This window comes from Paramacrobiotus metropolitanus, unplaced genomic scaffold (genome assembly GCF_019649055.1).
Source record: "Paramacrobiotus metropolitanus isolate TYO unplaced genomic scaffold, Prichtersi_v1.0 Parri_scaffold0000002, whole genome shotgun sequence".
Lineage (NCBI taxonomy): Eukaryota > Metazoa > Tardigrada > Eutardigrada > Parachela > Macrobiotidae > Paramacrobiotus > Paramacrobiotus metropolitanus.
Window position 1 is genome coordinate 3,045,098 of NW_026570222.1, and position 16,583 is coordinate 3,061,680.

At 43.1% G+C, this 16,583-nt stretch overlaps 4 protein-coding genes across 4 annotated transcripts; 1 reads left to right on the top strand and 3 right to left on the bottom strand.

Annotated features, from left to right (window-relative positions):
* Positions 1-13: 13 nt before the first annotated feature.
* Positions 14-1,806, bottom strand: LOC129584742 (OCIA domain-containing protein 1-like). Its single transcript, XM_055477057.1, has 2 exons — positions 957-1,806; positions 14-733 (listed from the first exon to the last, which is right to left on the bottom strand). Exons 1-2 carry the CDS (start codon positions 1,416-1,418, stop codon positions 242-244), a joined length of 954 nt encoding a protein of 317 aa, XP_055333032.1. The 5' UTR covers positions 1,419-1,806; the 3' UTR covers positions 14-241.
* A 1,145-nt stretch (positions 1,807-2,951) lies between these two features.
* On the top strand, positions 2,952-5,772 carry LOC129585039 (39S ribosomal protein L4, mitochondrial-like). Its single transcript, XM_055477554.1, has 8 exons — positions 2,952-3,530; positions 3,614-3,665; positions 3,838-3,955; positions 4,185-4,291; positions 4,383-4,433; positions 4,798-4,856; positions 5,116-5,189; positions 5,385-5,772. Exons 1-8 carry the CDS (start codon positions 3,157-3,159, stop codon positions 5,528-5,530), a joined length of 981 nt encoding a protein of 326 aa, XP_055333529.1. The 5' UTR covers positions 2,952-3,156; the 3' UTR covers positions 5,531-5,772.
* On the bottom strand, positions 5,689-7,574 carry LOC129589318 (myb-like protein Q). The gene is given in 5 exon segments (XM_055484024.1): positions 5,689-6,372; positions 6,431-6,622; positions 6,734-6,787; positions 6,790-7,051; positions 7,243-7,574. Coding segments are annotated over 5 exon segments (1,089 nt in total). The 5' UTR covers positions 7,390-7,574; the 3' UTR covers positions 5,689-5,938.
* A 958-nt stretch (positions 7,575-8,532) lies between these two features.
* Positions 8,533-16,545, bottom strand: LOC129589327 (uncharacterized). Its single transcript, XM_055484036.1, has 14 exons — positions 15,619-16,545; positions 15,422-15,482; positions 15,141-15,310; positions 14,825-15,021; positions 14,306-14,698; positions 13,817-14,087; positions 13,370-13,585; positions 11,064-11,750; positions 10,789-10,849; positions 10,551-10,720; positions 10,265-10,461; positions 9,810-10,193; positions 9,355-9,622; positions 8,533-9,122 (listed from the first exon to the last, which is right to left on the bottom strand). Exons 1-14 carry the CDS (start codon positions 16,228-16,230, stop codon positions 8,871-8,873), a joined length of 3,939 nt encoding a protein of 1,312 aa, XP_055340011.1. The 5' UTR covers positions 16,231-16,545; the 3' UTR covers positions 8,533-8,870.
* Positions 16,546-16,583: the final 38 nt, after the last annotated feature.

A 16,583-nucleotide genomic window follows, 5' to 3' on the forward strand; every position in this document is an offset into this window, starting at 1 on the left:
TGGAATAATTGAACTGTCAAAGGAAACTTTGAATGGCACTGTTTTAACATAAGTAAAGGCGTCCGAGACATACACCAACACATAAAACCTAAACAGAATTAGAGCCACAGCATACTGCATAGTGAGTGCATACCTACTTCGTTACTCGTATAAAAGCAACCACAAAAACCAAATTACGAATAAAGCACAAATGCAGTTTGAATTTGAAACACATCTCTGTTCTTCATTATTTCCAAAAGCACTAAGCGTCGCTAGGCCGGCTGCGGTCATCCGGTCGAGGCTGGGGCTGGGGCGGGCGGAAGTAGGCATCTCGATGCTGGCGTCGTAAATCATCGTAATTTGCGCTGGGACGCGAAGCCTCCTCTCGGCCATGATCAAATGAGCGCTCCGATAACATTTCCGGGTCCCTGCCTTCCTGGTAGGTGTTCTTTTCGGAGTCAATATCCAGGCTACTCACGTGGTCATCAGCGTTGTAAATGCTGCTCCGTTCCGATCGCGCCGGCCCCTGATTGTCGTAGCCATACAGCGGTGTTGTGGGCTGGACTGGCCGGTATCCGCCGCTCCCACCAGGATACGGCTGCTGCGGAGGCGGTGGAAGTCCGGTTTTGCCCTGGCGCCGACGACGGATGGCATCGGCAACGCGGCTGTTGGGCAGGCTCAAAAATTTATCTTCGCATTCTTTGTAATAGCTCAGTTTCCCGAGCAGGTACCCAGTAAAGCCGGAAGCAAATACCTAGAAAACGCAATCAGAAGCATGCATAAACATTTTTCATTTTACTGATTTTAGCATGAAATATTAAATAAACCATTAAAATAAAACATAAATCCACCTGACGACAAAATCATCGCCTCCGTAAAATACCGAAAAACCACATAGTACACAAAATTACGGCAGGCACTGAACAACCGAGATTTTTTCCTATCTCAAACACACAAAAAATGCGTTCAAAACCTACCTTGAACATTGATCCATATTTCGGATGCGCTGACAAATAGCCCTTTTTCACTGCGAGATGGGTAAGTGCGGAAAATACCGCAGCAAATGGCAGCGATCGCTTTATGGTGGATTCCCGGGCACATTCTTTCAAAATGGCATTTTCTTCCGCTGTCATTTTATAATTGGAATCTGGCTCCGCGCCATAGTTGGAAAATTGGGTTCGCTCCTGATCAGGCGGAGAACCGCCGCCATACGACCAGTTTGGCGCATTGGGTTGCTGTTTATCGTACTGCTGGTACTGTCCTCCAGATGCACCCGGAAATCCTCTTCGGGGACTTGTTTCGCTCAAATCAATCGGATTCGAGTACGCGAGTCCAGAACGATCATTGTCGCCATACACGTTATTCCCAAATGATCGGTCGCCCATCGCACGATCGTCACTGAATCGCTGGTTTTTGTCGTAATCGTTTGAGGATTTCATAACGAACCACGACGTTTAACAGTTCACAATTCACTGAACCAATGGTGAAAGACATTAATAATAATATCCGATTTCTAATAAATTATTCGAAACCAATATCAAAATTCAAAAACGTCAACCAATAGTTGCCAATTTGCTCAAATCAGCTCACAGCTGCTCACTGTGCCCAGTGCGATCTTCTTGGGCGGGATGAACATGCCAGTCGAAAATGAAAATGACGGCCGAAATTAAAATTCATGCCCACCCCGAGAATGCTGCCATTGGCTGGTAATTATCGTCGCGCTCGGAATTTCGTCGCGTTCGGAATTTCCGCTCTGGCAGACCGATTCTGAAGATTCCAAAAACTTCGATTTTTGGCATTTTCGTTTGGGGGGCTTGGGGCAGTGTAGGGCGGAATGACTGGCATGACCAAAATGCAGTCGCAATTGCCATCTCCTTTTAACGTCCAGCTACGTACTATATACGTATTTATCCGCATTTATTTTCGTTCTTGCTTGTGTACTAGAAGTGTAGAACACGAATCCTATCCCGAAAGAAAGTTTACCGTTCAGCCGTGCTAGAGAAGCCATGCGTGTTGCTATTGAATTTCTTTTAAGAAAGTTTGTGTTATCCCAGGTTATAAGTACATAGTGCTGTAGACTTTTATAATCAGCAGGGAAATTCTGGAGGCAATTAGATGTTGATTTTAGACTACGTATGCGTAAGTCTGGTGTCTCCACTCTCCGGGTCAATTGATGAATTTCATATTTTCGTGTTATGAATAAAAGGGGACTCCCCGAAGCGGTTATCCGCGAATGCGATGAAAAGATTTGAATATCAAACATCAAAACAGCGCCTAGTATAAAAAGACGTTGTTGAAATGCAGTGGAGACACTGCCTGGTTTGATCTTTCATTACTTTAACAAGCTACCAAGTTACACCAGCTCCTGCTAAGCCTCTAAATCATGATTTCCTGCAGACCGAATTTTATGGCTCTTGCCTGTTTCAGTACAATAATACAGTTTTTTTTATAATAATCAAGTAGATAAAACTAAAGCCAGAAAAGGCTAAACAAAAGTTACAACAACGACAAACGGTATCTGTCGGTATGTTTTCAAAAAACCACGAATAATACTGTTGTACTAGTACGAGTACTAGTACAATTCAGACAGCGGATAATTTTTTTACAGTCAAATCATGCTCATTTATGGCGTTGCAAATCGCACGGCTGTGTAAAGAAACTGACACGGCAGACCAAAATGAATTGAAAATGCCAATCGAGCACGGGGCGGAATTTGAATTTTCGTATCCTTTTGAATTTTGCCACGAGCGGCACTTTGTCATCGCACGCGGTCTACTAATAAAATGTGGTGCCCATAAGAAGACATGAAAATTCAAAAATTAAATTTAAGTAAATAAATATTAGAAAAGAAAAATGACAGTTCTGTATTACCACAGCTGTCCACCCAATGGGAGGTTAGGTGTGCGACAGGCCACAGGACCAGCCAGCCAGCTGTATGCAGCCGCTGTCTAAGTTTCAGTGTGCGACTTATTGGGTAATTTTTGAAAACTGAAAACATTCGTTTTGGATCAATGCTGCAATCTTGTACCTTGACTTCTAGCCCTGGATACATACATTAATCCCGAACGCCGAGCTGAGTCGAGCTCCATTCGGTTGTGCCGGATTATCTGAGGAATAGTTTTGTCCGGTTGTCCAGTCAGCATATTTTTGTATATGAATCGTCAACGGTGATGTAGAATGGCACTCCACAGATGCATACCGCGGTTGTATCAGTGGATTGCGACTGCGGGAATGGATTCAGGATTATCTGTTTTTTGTCCTGCTGCAGTGCGAAGTACCCAGCCATTTTCCACTGTGCCGCGTTCTCTATCACTGACATCGGCACGAATGCTTCACTTCTCTGCACCAGTTGCTACAGAGGCGTCCCCGAATGCGTCTGACTCGCTATCGGGATCTTCGGTTCCTGGCATTCCGGTAACCGAAAGAAATCTGGCCTACCCACCGCCATATGTAACACCACGCGAAATTTGGCTGGAGAGTTTGGATAGAATCGAAAACCACAAAACGGGGCTGGTCCCGCTGCATCCCGAAATATTTGCGCAATTTCCTAGGTGCATACTTGACTCTCGTCGCAGCTATCGTGTATTTTCGGCGCTTTTTTACAGGCTTTTCTCTAATGGTGTTCTCATTTTAGGATTGATATTATCCACCAAAACGTGAAATGGCAGTCGCTGTACAACACAATCGTAAGTTTGCCCAATATCGTTTTTTCATGATTTTTATCGATGACCATGATGGCTGTAGTCGTTGTAGTTTGATTTTGATGTTGTGCACATAGGTAGCTGCGGGGTTTTGTAGTACAACACGGCAGTGTCGTACGGGTTGTGTTTTTAACTGATTATTAATGATTGTAAACAGGACTACACTTTCGCTCGTAATCGAGCTGAAATGCCCGGCGGAGGAAGGAAGCCATGGCCGCAGAAGGGGACCGGTCGAGCACGTCATGGAAGTATTCGGTCTCCGCTTTGGCATAATGGTGGGTTTTGTACTACTGCTGATTTGAACTCATTTCACTACCTAAGTGGACAAAAAAGTTTTTTTTTAATTGGCAAAGCCACCAAGATAACAATGATTGCAAGCGCCGGCACACCGCTTGATAGTTCAAATTTGAACATATAGTGGACAAAAGAGTTAGGGAGCAGTTTTGCCAGGTTCAGAATTCGAATATTTTAAATCACAAACCATGCTATCTGTTTATGTTTCAGGTGGTAGATCCAAAGGGCCTCGCGGTCCCAAAAGTTTTTTCTATTTATTGCCTCAGGACGCCAAGTTAAAAGGACTGAAGTGTACCCTCTCTGTAAAATTAGCGCAGGTAAGCAGCGTGATTTAGAATAGACGGTTTAGAAAGCATCTTTTAATCGTAGTAAGTGACTGGATTAATTTCGTGTCATTATTCTCCACAGAATGATCTTCATGTTGTCGAATCTTTTGATATTCCTTCGGAGGATCCGACGGTGAGTATCTAAGGTCTTGGTGAAAAAAATTATTAAGTTTTGCTGAAAAGAGTATGAACTATAAAAGCGTTGTATTAGAGAAACGTCTTTCTTTAAAATATGCGGAATATTCTAACCCTTGGTGGAAGCTACTGCTAACAGTAACACTGGACTGGTAAAGATAGCTTAAATAAAGGAGTGGCAGTTCTGTTTCGTATTTTTTTCGGACAATTTCGGTGGAAATTGTTTCTGTTTATGGGAACCTTATTTGAGAACGAACTTTTGTGTTTTGATAAAGAAACGTCAATAATCACACGATCATAACATTTTATGTACACATATTATGTAAATATCTTTGGGCTAAAGTTACGTTTCTTGCTTACAGTACATTCAAGCGTTGGCCACGAAACGGAATTGGGGGCTGTCTATTTTGTTTGTTGATGAGTAAGTACCGGTTAAAAGATTTCTGGTTTTTATGTGCTGTTGTCGTTTACGTACTTCGATTACTAGTACTGGTTTGTCATACTAAACTATCGATGCAGTTTAGTTTTTTTTTAAGTGATTGACTGTTGTAAATTAACTGATTTGAAATCTGGAATCGTTGAGATAATTTAGCCGTATTAAAGGTGAGAAAGAGCTTCCTATAAGTGTTGATTCTTAGATTATGCTTAACATGTTTGTTTTAATGCGGTTATTTTTCTAGCACCGACATTATGCCTACGAATATCGCCTTAGCTTGCGCTGAGATTCCTAGCTTCACTTTGATGCCCGTCTATGGTAAGTTGTTACTGCGTCAGGATTAAAGATTCAGTTAGTTCGGATGGATGGATGAATACTTAGTTCGGCTGGATCAGTAGTTCTTAAATTTTGTTTCCTTTTTTTGTCCGTGTATGAAGACTACTTGTTCCGGATACGAATCTCTTTATGTTATTTCGGCAATCATGATCTGATAACTTAATTTCTTTTCTTTAGGATTGAATGTGTACAGCATGCTGAAACATGAGACCTTAGTGCTAACCAGGGCGGCATTAGAGAGAATTGAGGAACGAATACTCCGGTTTCGTCATCGCATGGAGCGAACTGACATTCGCAGACACGTCATCGGAGAAGTTCGTTAGTGTTACAACTACAGAAGTTCGTGAAATTACCCTGTTTTATGACTGGTGTGCTTTGCGGTTTTTGCATGGATGGCAAACATTTTCGTAAATCATATTTAGCATAGGCAAGCTCGGAAATTGTGTTGTCTTTTTGCGGACGGTTTTGTTAACGGACGATGTGGTCTAAAAGTATTCCTTTGCTCGTAACAACTGCGAACTAAACTACGCTGCAGTAGTTTTTGTAATAATTCAATAGCATTCTGTAAAATATTCAAGAACAACACACTGCTCCAAACCGACACGGCAAGCCAAATCCTGCATTAACACACGCCACTTTTAGTAAAGTCAGGACTAGAAGACTACAATAAAGATAAAGATTCCATAACCAAGGGAAACTGAGATCAATCCACATCACAAAATGCTTTCCGTCTATCTAAGCGTGGAAACATCCGGAGGTAAATGCTTCAGGCCTCTGTCTTGCAGCGCCTTCTCTAAGGCTGCTCGCGTTAACACACGATCATTCGCTTTGGGCATGTCTTTATTAATCGCCACCGCATCCTTAATAATATCCGCAACGATGCTCTGCCCGGCCAGTGCAATCAACGACCCGATCTTCGGGTCCATAAACGCGACGCCCGCCTTGGCAAACACCCGATTCAGCAGGCCTTCCGGGATCAGAGGTTTCACTGTGGCGGCCATCTCCTCCATCTCTTCGGGAGTGGGATACTGCGGGAGTGGCTCCTCGACGATCGGGGCCTCGGGGATCTCCACCGGGGTTTTGGCCACGGGCGGTGGCACGGGGGCGCACTGCTGACCGCGGGCCCATTCAGCACAGCGCTGCGAACGGGATGCGTCGGCCGATCAAAATGATGCGGCGGAGGTGGTGGGGATAAGGCCGCCGTCGTCATGGTGGAGGGTGGCCGCGACGGGAAGGCTGCTGATAACTGGAAGGCGAGGCAGCTACCGGTGGGATGGGCGAGGCGACACTGGGGATCGAGTGGGCCATGCTGTGCATTGCGGACGACGGCTGGGACATGCCAGAGTGCTGGCGCATCAACGGGGATCCCAGTGGGTACCCCGACGGTGAGCCCAGGTTGCCACCGGGCGAAAGAGCTGAAATTAAATGAGAATTCACAATCTACGCAGCTGGAAAGTGGAAAACGTGGTTTCATTTTCATCGACACAAATTCATCCAAGAAAACTACTGTGATCGACTAGGCTCACCTGGATTGGGATAGTGCGCTGTAGTCTGATACGGCTGCACCGGTGAACCAACAGCGGATGGGGACTTTGCATGGACGAGAAAGAAAAAGGACTGGCAGCCGAATTATACCCAGAAGGAGGCAGACCGCGGCCCAATGGTGTGCCAGGAATCGGTGGACTGATTTGGTTGATGTGCTGCTGTTGCAGCTGCTGTTGGTGTTGCTGTTGCTGCTGGTGATGGATGTGCTGATATTGGCGAAATTGGGCTTGCTGTTGCAGCTGCTGTTGGTGTTGGTGCTGCAATTGCTGTTGGTGTTGCTGATAGATGTTGGCCACAGCCTTTGAGGAAAAACCAGATATGTTTATTACGGTCTGTATAATTAAAAATCACCACGGGAGGTGGGAAATCAATGTCAGGACGACGAACGTCGATAAATTAAATATCCATAATGCAGTGTTGAAATCAATAATACGCATATGGATTATTGATAATTCGCATGACATGATCAGTCTGTTTACTGCATACTCACTTGCGGATGCGCATTGCGTTGCCCGGGCGGTTGCGCTACGCCAGCTGGATTGTAGTATCCTGTTGGTGGCAGCTGATTGCTATTATTGCCATACGGCTCCATTGATTCGCCTGTTGGCCCATAATTGGGATCGCCTCGTCCAAACATACTGCAGAATCTTGTCTTCCGGTACCGTATTCAATTCAGCTGGATGTAAAAAGCTTTCTAAAAACGATTCGCACACATTGGGAGTGTGTGCACTGTTGGGAAAAAATTGTCAAAACATTGCAGCAACCTTGTTGGCAGCAGTTCTGCAGCATGGTGCAGCAGCATAACACTTGAACCGACGGCTTCGGAAAACGAGTTTAAAGTTCACCCACCTGTAAACGTGGCGTGGCAGTGTAACGAGTTTCCCACGAATCGCCGTTGACTTACGGCAACCATTACTTAAAAGCATGGATCGAGTTACAAAGTACTCCGACATATGAACGATATATACATTACTACATGTACCGAATCGCATGTACGCCTACTCGCATGTATACCTGTCAGCGATATATTACACCTGCGGAAGAAGTATCAAGTGCGGCGGCTGAGAACACATAAATATTATTATGTCCTAGTGATCCTAGTGAGCTTTTATGCCCTTACCTACAGAGCCTAGTGCTGCAATGAGCGTCAGCTGCAGATGTGCGTGTATACGTGTGCCCCAGAATCTGCATTCTGGACCGGATGCACAACGGGAAAACTGATGCCGGCTGCCAGTTCACTGCGTTGACTCAGCCATTCGCTTGCCGCTGGATATGCAACGTTCCTGTCAGTTCGAATTTACATAATTCGCTTGAAATGAAGAAATCATTGATAGATCGTATATTAAGTTAATAACATCGTGATCCCCAGCAGTGTTGGTATGCATACTGTAAATTCATTTCCGAAATGCATGCAGGTGCAGTATCTGCATATGAGAATCACGCTAAACCTAAACTTTATTACCAGAAGCTGTCCTATAACTAACAATAAGAATTCTTGAATTTAACTAAGGAAATCAACTTTTATGGAAGTAACCCGATTCCCGTTTCGTTGTAAGCCAAGAATTCTTGAACTATAACGAAATTAAACAGCAGGAACACGAGAAAATAATGTATGAGTGTTTTATTAAATTTAATTAAATTGCCTGTATGTGCGCAGTATTTATTATACATAGTGGTATTGGATTATAGTAGTATTGGATACTAGTGGTATATTATAGTGGTTAGTGGTGGTATTGCAGTTGTAGTATCAATACAGCAGCTTGTCTTGTAATTGTTCAACTTTAATTTCACGAATTATAAATTGAATGTGATCACACTGAATGCGTTATTATATCGGTAATTAATCCGCATAAAATATGCGCTAGTATGCGACTGCGCGCAAGATTAGTCCGAATTTGATGATGTATAATTTCATAAACACCTTGTCGAAAGCGATAACAACAATGATTACGCTGTGCAAGTATCCAAAAATACAATAAGTAGTTGTTTCAGGTCGATCTTATTAGTCCGATGCAGCTCGATGCAAGATAATAAGCTGACTGTGAGGTGTAGTAATATGTCGTCAAACACCTTCCGGTTTCCGGTGGTGTAATTGTGCCACAGATGTTGCGCGTATAATTAGCCGATGCAGGTGTCGTTAATTGAGGCTGCAGTAGAAACTGTCTGAGTCGGGAAGACGTCTTTTTTAAACTCAATGCTGGACACTGACGCTGACGAGCATTTCCGCGAGGGTGCATGTTCCACGTCTTGTATCGTATCCGGTAAGTTGTTCTTATGCAATGTCTCCTCCAAGAAGAAGGCCAATACAGCTCCAATCAAAAGACTGACACCGAAACATACGACAGGAAATTCCCGAAATGTATAATGACCCTAAAACAATAAGTATCACATTCTAGCGAAACTGAGTTAAACTTTCCCGAATGAATCCATGAACTATTAAAAGGTCTAGTCCAGTTGTCGATATGAATACTTCACACTTCTATAATATTGTGTAATTGCCATATAATTAACAATTATTTGGAGGTTAATTCCAAGTTAACAACAATCTGCGCAATCGCTGTCATATATAATAAATGTGGGAGATTTTATTACATGTACATACCAACAACACTATCTGAGGACTCAGAACACCACCCAACCGCAATCCAAACATGGCCGTTCCCAGCCCGTTACTGCGTATCACTGTGGGAAACAGCTCATTGGTCCATACGATAACCGAACAAAAGCTGCCGGCCACGGCCATGCGGCCCAACTGGGCCAGCACAGTTCGAGCAATACCGCCCGCACCGGCTTCCGGGATGACCCCGCTTACAATGCAACAGATACCGGAAACGATGCTCAAAGCCATCAATGGATACTTGCGGCCGTATCTAAAATACATATATTTCAGTTTAATACCAAATATGGTTCGCATTATCATTTGCTTTAACTGTTGCATTTTGCCATCCATTAGACGAACATGCAAGGACTCTATATGCTCCACAATTGTATACCAGCGCATAATCTTTTATCCGTATTTTATGTTTTTAAAATTATGTGCGTGTATAAAGGCTTCACCTTGTAACTGCAAAAGCACAGAACGCATACGGTATCATCTCAAGCAGCCCACCAATAAGCAGATTCAGAGCGGTGTGTCCAGCCATCTGATCCAATGAAAACGACAATCCATAGTATCCCAGCGCCAAGGAAAACCAAATATACATTAAGATAATGGTGACCTTTCGGATTTTTGCTGTTCGAAAGCAGTCGACAAAAGTATAATGCAGTTTTTCTTCCTGTTTCAGTAAATTATTGCCAATAAGCTGCAGCTGATTTTCCAGATGCAGTTGGCCCTGTATGTCCAGTTTTTTCCCGTTAAAAGCCAGGACTTGGACGCATGCTTTCGATGCGTCATCGTTTTTTCCCGCCACCAAGAGCCATCGCAGAGATTCTTTCATCAAGCTGAAATGAGAATTTAAAAATTGTGGTTCTTATTTTCAGCGGTATATTATATTTGGAAAAGCATCACTCACAAAAATTGTGGTACAAGTATTACAGCACCGGTCAGAGCGATAGCAATTTGAATGGCTTTCCAGCTGGGGAACACATATCCCCACAGCGCTAAAATTATAACCCCTCCTCCCCAGAAACATTCGGACAGCGTTCCATACAGAGCACGATACTGCTTGGCCAACCATTCCATAATCAGCACATAAAACACTTGAATTCCCTAATTAATAAAAATCACAGAGAAAAATAATAGCGCGCGTAACCAGTTTATATTTATATCATGCATACATGAAAAATATAGTATATTACCTGGACAACTATTCCCAAAAGAAATCTCAGTATTGCAAATGCGATATAATTGGGCGACGCAGTTACCGACAGGCCAACAACTACACAGCAGATTCCGGATCCCAGGACAACTAACCGTCGTCCAAATCGATCTCCCAAATATCCGAACAAGGGTGCACCGATAATGGTACCTTCAAGGTGATTAATTACAGTAAACCAATACTGCCTGCATTTATAAAATTGTAGAAGCAAAACTTACCAATGAAATAGAGAGTGGTCGCAAGATTTCCTTTATATATCTCGCTGCACACCAGACCGTACTACATAAATAACGCCAAAATTTCAGACTGTATTTGTTTTCATGTATATAAAGTTAATTATTGCGAAAATAAAAATTCGTTTCGCAAAATGCAAACACACCACTTGTACGACCTTAATTCAGTTAAATTAAATGTTTTTGTAGAAATAGTTCTAGGGTAGTGTAAATGCACTTAATATTGTACTTATTGTACTCTACGTACACTGATTCAGTACCTGGCTAACAATGGTCGACGCTTCGGTTCCGTTGTCTACCGTGGGAAAAATCCAGTTGGAACATGCTGAATATTCCGTATGCTTTTGCCCTTTACGATCCTTCCACGTTGCCGACACGGTACACTGGTGCCTTACATCCGGCTCCACAAAAACTTTGCTGTCTATCACATCTTTGCCGGTGACGGACAAAATATTTTGAAAACTGCTGTCAGAACAGAGATATTCCGTTGGAACACTTGCAAAAAATACCATCCCCAAATTGTTGGGTGAAATCACAAAATACAATGCGCAGGATATGATATACAGAATAATCTGATAGCGTCCGGGTGTGCCGAGATGAATAAGTAAGGAATCTAGACCGTGCGCAAAGTGCATTTCATCAGCGGGATTTTTTACTGTCTCGGACTCGGTGACCGGTGGCGGTACTGATATCTTCGATTCCACACGGGACCGTCTTCGCGGTTGGTCAGTCTCTTCGTCTATGACGGGATTGTGTGGAACTTGTTCCGGTGCCACAACGGGGGATGACGCCAGTATTTTGGAATCGGCACGTGATCGTCGCCGCATGCGATCCTTGTCTTCGGTCACTGCAGTATGGTTTTTACAATTAGTCTCCTCTTTGTGTTCCGGGGAACCGGTGGCGATGTAGGAGAAAAGGCTCTGGAATCGGCACGTGATCGCCTTCTGCTGTTAATATCCTTAGCCGGCGCATCGTTAGCCAGGTAAGATGGCGAAAGGTCACGACCATCACTTATGTTAGCCGGCAGTACAGAACTTCGGCGCTCCGTTGAATTCATTACGAGTCAGTTGTCTAATTAATACTGGCGCTTCATGCATTACGGAGTACAGAGAATTTTTTTGATAAATGTGGTAATAATTTTACCCAATAACATGCTTGAGCCATAGGAACGCCGGTCACTACGCACGGACTATACACAGGTGACAGCCCTATCACAAAACGAGTGGAAAAGTGCACACAGTCAATAAAATGTGCCACCTTGCAAACAATAAAAAAATGCGTACCAAAGTCGCGACTGCCTCGTAAAATCTGTTAAACAAACTATTTAACCGTACCTAAAGGCGCATTATGCTTATAGGTAAGAATGTGACGCTAAGCATCGAGGTGCAAGCAAACGCTGGCAAAAATTAATATAAATATTACCTATATTATGTACTCACACAGCATAGATGCGCCATGTACGGTTGTTCACACTTGGGCGCATGGTGTTTGCCGTAGAAGTATTAATGTTGATTTTTTGCAGATGCAGTAGGAAATTTAGTAAAAAACAACATCACAGAAAGCTTTTATTCTTCCAAAATCAAACTAGCGAAGGAATTAGTTTTATAAGTGTTGTATTATATGAATGCGATACTTCTACATCAGACTGACAGAGCGAAATTTGGCCATGGGTATTAAACTATCATCTACTTGTATCATTCTGTATGTCGTATCCCTCATCCGACCGCCCTATAATTACAACCCCATACGTACATAAATTTTTTTAAGTTGTATTGTGTTCAGGACGTTTAGGACAATCTCAAACGTTACTTTCGATCAGGTACACCGTTAAACTGAATTTATTTCATTTGCGCAGATAAGCCGTAAGCGTACTCCCAGAAATTTAAAAACTGTACAAATAGTGTAATAGTGTGCTATTATGCTTTCCTTCGCTCCTAAGATATGAAGTACTGTATTCAATAAATTTCCCGGAAACAGTCATAGATATTATTAGTATTGCAGATTTCAGTTTATATAATCCATCATTTTTTTGCAGTTGTCGCTTTTATTGCAGATAAATAGCGTTCACCGATCTGAGTGAATAGCACTTTTTATGTTGAAGAAAAACATAGCTCAACCTGCTTAAAACCGATACAATATACCTACACATGTAATTGCACAGTTTTCGACATATCTGTATTTACACATGCCCAAATGACGAGCGCTGCAGAAATTCACAATAATTTACTGTTGCAATTTTTCTCTCACAGAACCATTTATTGCCTGCTCAACAGATCAGTCCTTCCAGGGGCTAGGAAGGTTTTACCTGTTTATCAACAACTAGAAAATTTTGAATAATAATGATTTTGAAGAGATTGTTGGCTGCATAGCTATTAGTTACAATTTGATTCATTCCTTCACTGCCAAAGAAGTCCCAATTTTTCCACATTTAGAAAATCATTGCCACCTTGTAAGATATACCAGGAACAAACGTTTAGTTACTGTATGAGTCCAGTCGCGTGCGCAAATTACATGTCTAACATTGGTTTACATTTTACAGGTATTACTAATTGGACGGTAAAACAACAGCAGACGACTGTCGACGCGAAGGCATGTACGATTCGTCCTTCGTTTGCGTGCTGCTGTTGCTGAGCTCGCTGGATCCCGCTAAATTCTCCATGTCCTGCAACGTGTCGGGTAACCGGTGGTGCAGTAAATCCGGCAACGGATAAGCTGCAAATGTGCCGGCCATAACGGATAGACTGATAAGTATTATCGGCAGATCTTCGAAACCATTTTCTTCCTAAAAGTTACAGCGAGCATGAAACCATTTGTATACCTATAGCAGAATAAATTTAATGCTTCTAAGTTCTAACAAACCATCTCCTATGATGTGCCTAATTATATATAAGATTGCTGGTTTATATTTATTTCTTCGTAGTATGCCGTCATGATTTATATCCGCCCAGGTTGTGCATACGTACTTACACAGGATGGCAGTTATAACACGAGAATGTCACGAGCCGTAACTTACAAAAATTATCAGCAAGGCTGCCAGTGCACCGGCTAAACGGAAGGCGGCCATGGACACACCGAGAGCACAACAGCGAATAACCGTGGGAAAGAGTTCGCAAGTCCAGACCATGGCGATGCCGATACTGCCGGAAATGCAGGCACGCCCCACTAAGGTCATCACGACTTTGCCAACGTGCGACTGCTGGTCATTTCCGCGGATGATCAGACTCAAAATACAGATCAGTCCCCCGAAAAACATCATCACCATCAACGGCTTTTTGCGGCCTAACCTGTGAACTTAAGTGCGTAAATCAAACAATCCTTTAAAAATGTGCAAAACTGACACTTCAGAAAACGGTACAGAAAGATTAATTAACGGCTATACAGAAACTATTAACAGCGGCACATGCATTTAACTGGGGACACTGCACTTGAGGATTTATAAAAGCTGAACACGTCAACATCATAATTATGTATGTATTTCGCTACACTGCGCAGTATGACTTACCTAAAACACAAGAAAATACTGATACTGTTTAACACCAATTCCGCTGCAGCGCATATTATGAGATTTAGCGGCATCTGCGGAAAGGCTCCATTGATAGGCAGAGATAGTCCGTAATAAACAAATCCCAGAGCAAACCACACACAAAGAAGGCAAGCAAAGGTTTTGCGCAACAATCCCATACAAAAGCAATTGAATAAACTGTATGGACGGCCAAACATTTTGGCATTTCCCTCTTTATTCAGGAAACTCGCGCCGATCAGCAGCAGTTCATGTTCCATCTCCCAGGAAAGGTCATGGGCAATTCTGTTCCATCGCAGAACACGCGCGGCTGCTTCCGCGCTTTCACGCGTGCGGTTTTTTACTAGCAACCAACGCAGTGATTCTTCTACTATACTAAAAATAACAATATTGACATTTTGTGTATTGTTTTGGCTTACAAAAGTACTCTTTCAGAATATAAGCGTGAACGCTACGTTCATGCGTATACATAATTATATGTGTTTTTTGTCGTAGGCTTACAAAAAGTAAGGAAAAATTAGCAGCAAGCCACCCAGTGCTATAACCAGCTGTAGAATTTTCCATTCTGATAGCAGATGAGCCAACAACGACAGAAACATCATTCCAGTACTCCAAAAGCATTGAGCAGCAGTGGAAAAGATTGCGCGGTGTTCGCACGATAGCCATTCAGTCAGGAGACAGAAAAACACTTGGATACCCTGCAAATGAAAAGGGCGTTTAAAAAATATTAATGGCCTTTTCTCTTGATTTCAATAATGTGCATCAGAGGAAATATATTTTGTAAAAACATTTTGATGCTGATACAGTTTTTACTTGCCTGGATGGCAGTACCGAGAAAGAAACGGAGCAAACAGAAAGCGACGTAATTGGGAGAGAACGACGCTCCCACGCCAAGAATGATGGCGATGGCTACCGACAGCAAAAAGACGATACGCCGCCCGTAGCGGTCGCTCAGCCAGCCACTAAGCGGACCACCGACAGCACATCCTGCAAAGCCAACGCATGGCTACATGTTAAAGCATTATTCAAAACAAATGTCTAATAACCGGGTACTGCAATTTGTATGAAAAAATTTAAAAGGTACACTGTATACAGTACCGATAAAATAAAAAAATGTCGATAATGGTCCCATCCAGTGTTTTCCACAGAGAAGCTGAAACTGCAGTTCAACATCGAATAACACCGATCACCAACACTTTGTCTCGACCGGTAAAGCGTACACGCATATTTTGTATTTTATAATGTACAAGCACTTTGAGTCTCGTTATTTGAGAGAAATACCAAGTAGCACTTACCTGATTGACAATGCTCCGTGTTTCGAAGGGATCATCGGGAATCGCCCAGCTATCACATTCATATTTCTGCACTTGACCTTTCCCTCCAGCTGTGCTGTTGGCGTACAAGACACACTGCTGCCTGTCGTCGGGGTACATCGTATAACTGTAACTGGACTGACGTTCACCTGTCCGCGCCACTGGTTTTCGCGTCCAGCGAGTAGTAGAGCGCGGCGCCATGGTGGTTACATTGGTCATACTGAAATCGGTCTCCATGAGAGTGGTGGCATGAATAAACACTTCCTTGTCACAGATATACTGCGCCGGCGACATGGTGAAAAACATGGCCGCCAGTGTGCTGGTGGCCATTATAAAGTAGGACATGGAGAGCAGGAGGCAGAGGCCGACTTGCCAACGGCCCGGACGACCCAACTGGTACAAGAACTTCTCCATGTCCACCGCACGTCGCGCTTTCAGTGAATTATGGTACTGGTATTCGATGCTGATTAGCTGGATCGGTTCGTCTTGCACGGTGCGGGACGGACGGGATAATCTCACTGTTGCCGGTCGGTGGAAACGGTCAACATGCTGACCATTGCCGGTTACGGGTGCTGTAGACTGGTCCTCTGCCATTATTCCAACTACACAACAGACAGAACTGCACAGAATTTGCAAAATCGCAGTATTTCGGCCTTATCTCGCAATATACTATGTATGAACAGTCAAAACTGGCATGGATTGCCCAACCAACACACTGCATGTAGTGTTTTTAGAGCATAGATTACGCGTTACAGCAATGTCTCAAGAATGGAATGATATTATAAAAAACTCGAAACACACACACGTTTTAAAGAAAAAGCTAAAAATATTGGAACAATTATATTTGACATCGCAAGGCTCATAGCATTTTCGTGAAGTTGTTCTACGCGCATGCACCCCGATAAAAATGAACCTATGCTGCATGATGTTTCCGTTCGTAATCTGGA

Excerpts from the sequence above, each read along its gene's own strand:
- LOC129584742 (XM_055477057.1), bottom strand. The coding sequence starts at position 1,418 with ATGAAATCCTCAAACGATTACGACAAAAACCAGCGATTCAGTGACGAT. Across the intron at positions 734-956 it reads AATATGGATCAATGTTCAAG|GTATTTGCTTCCGGCTTTAC; the intron begins GTAGGTTTTGAA and ends TGCGTTTTCTAG.
- LOC129585039 (XM_055477554.1), top strand. The coding sequence starts at position 3,157 with ATGGCACTCCACAGATGCATACCGCGGTTGTATCAGTGGATTGCGACT. Across the intron at positions 3,666-3,837 it reads AGTCGCTGTACAACACAATC|GACTACACTTTCGCTCGTAA; the intron begins GTAAGTTTGCCC and ends GATTGTAAACAG. Across the intron at positions 3,956-4,184 it reads GTCTCCGCTTTGGCATAATG|GTGGTAGATCCAAAGGGCCT; the intron begins GTGGGTTTTGTA and ends TTTATGTTTCAG.
- LOC129589327 (XM_055484036.1), bottom strand. The coding sequence starts at position 16,230 with ATGGCAGAGGACCAGTCTACAGCACCCGTAACCGGCAATGGTCAGCAT. Across the intron at positions 10,462-10,550 it reads TTTTGGGAATAGTTGTCCAG|GGAATTCAAGTGTTTTATGT; the intron begins GTAATATACTAT and ends TTTATTAATTAG. Across the intron at positions 9,123-9,354 it reads GTCCTCAGATAGTGTTGTTG|GGTCATTATACATTTCGGGA; the intron begins GTATGTACATGT and ends TTATTGTTTTAG.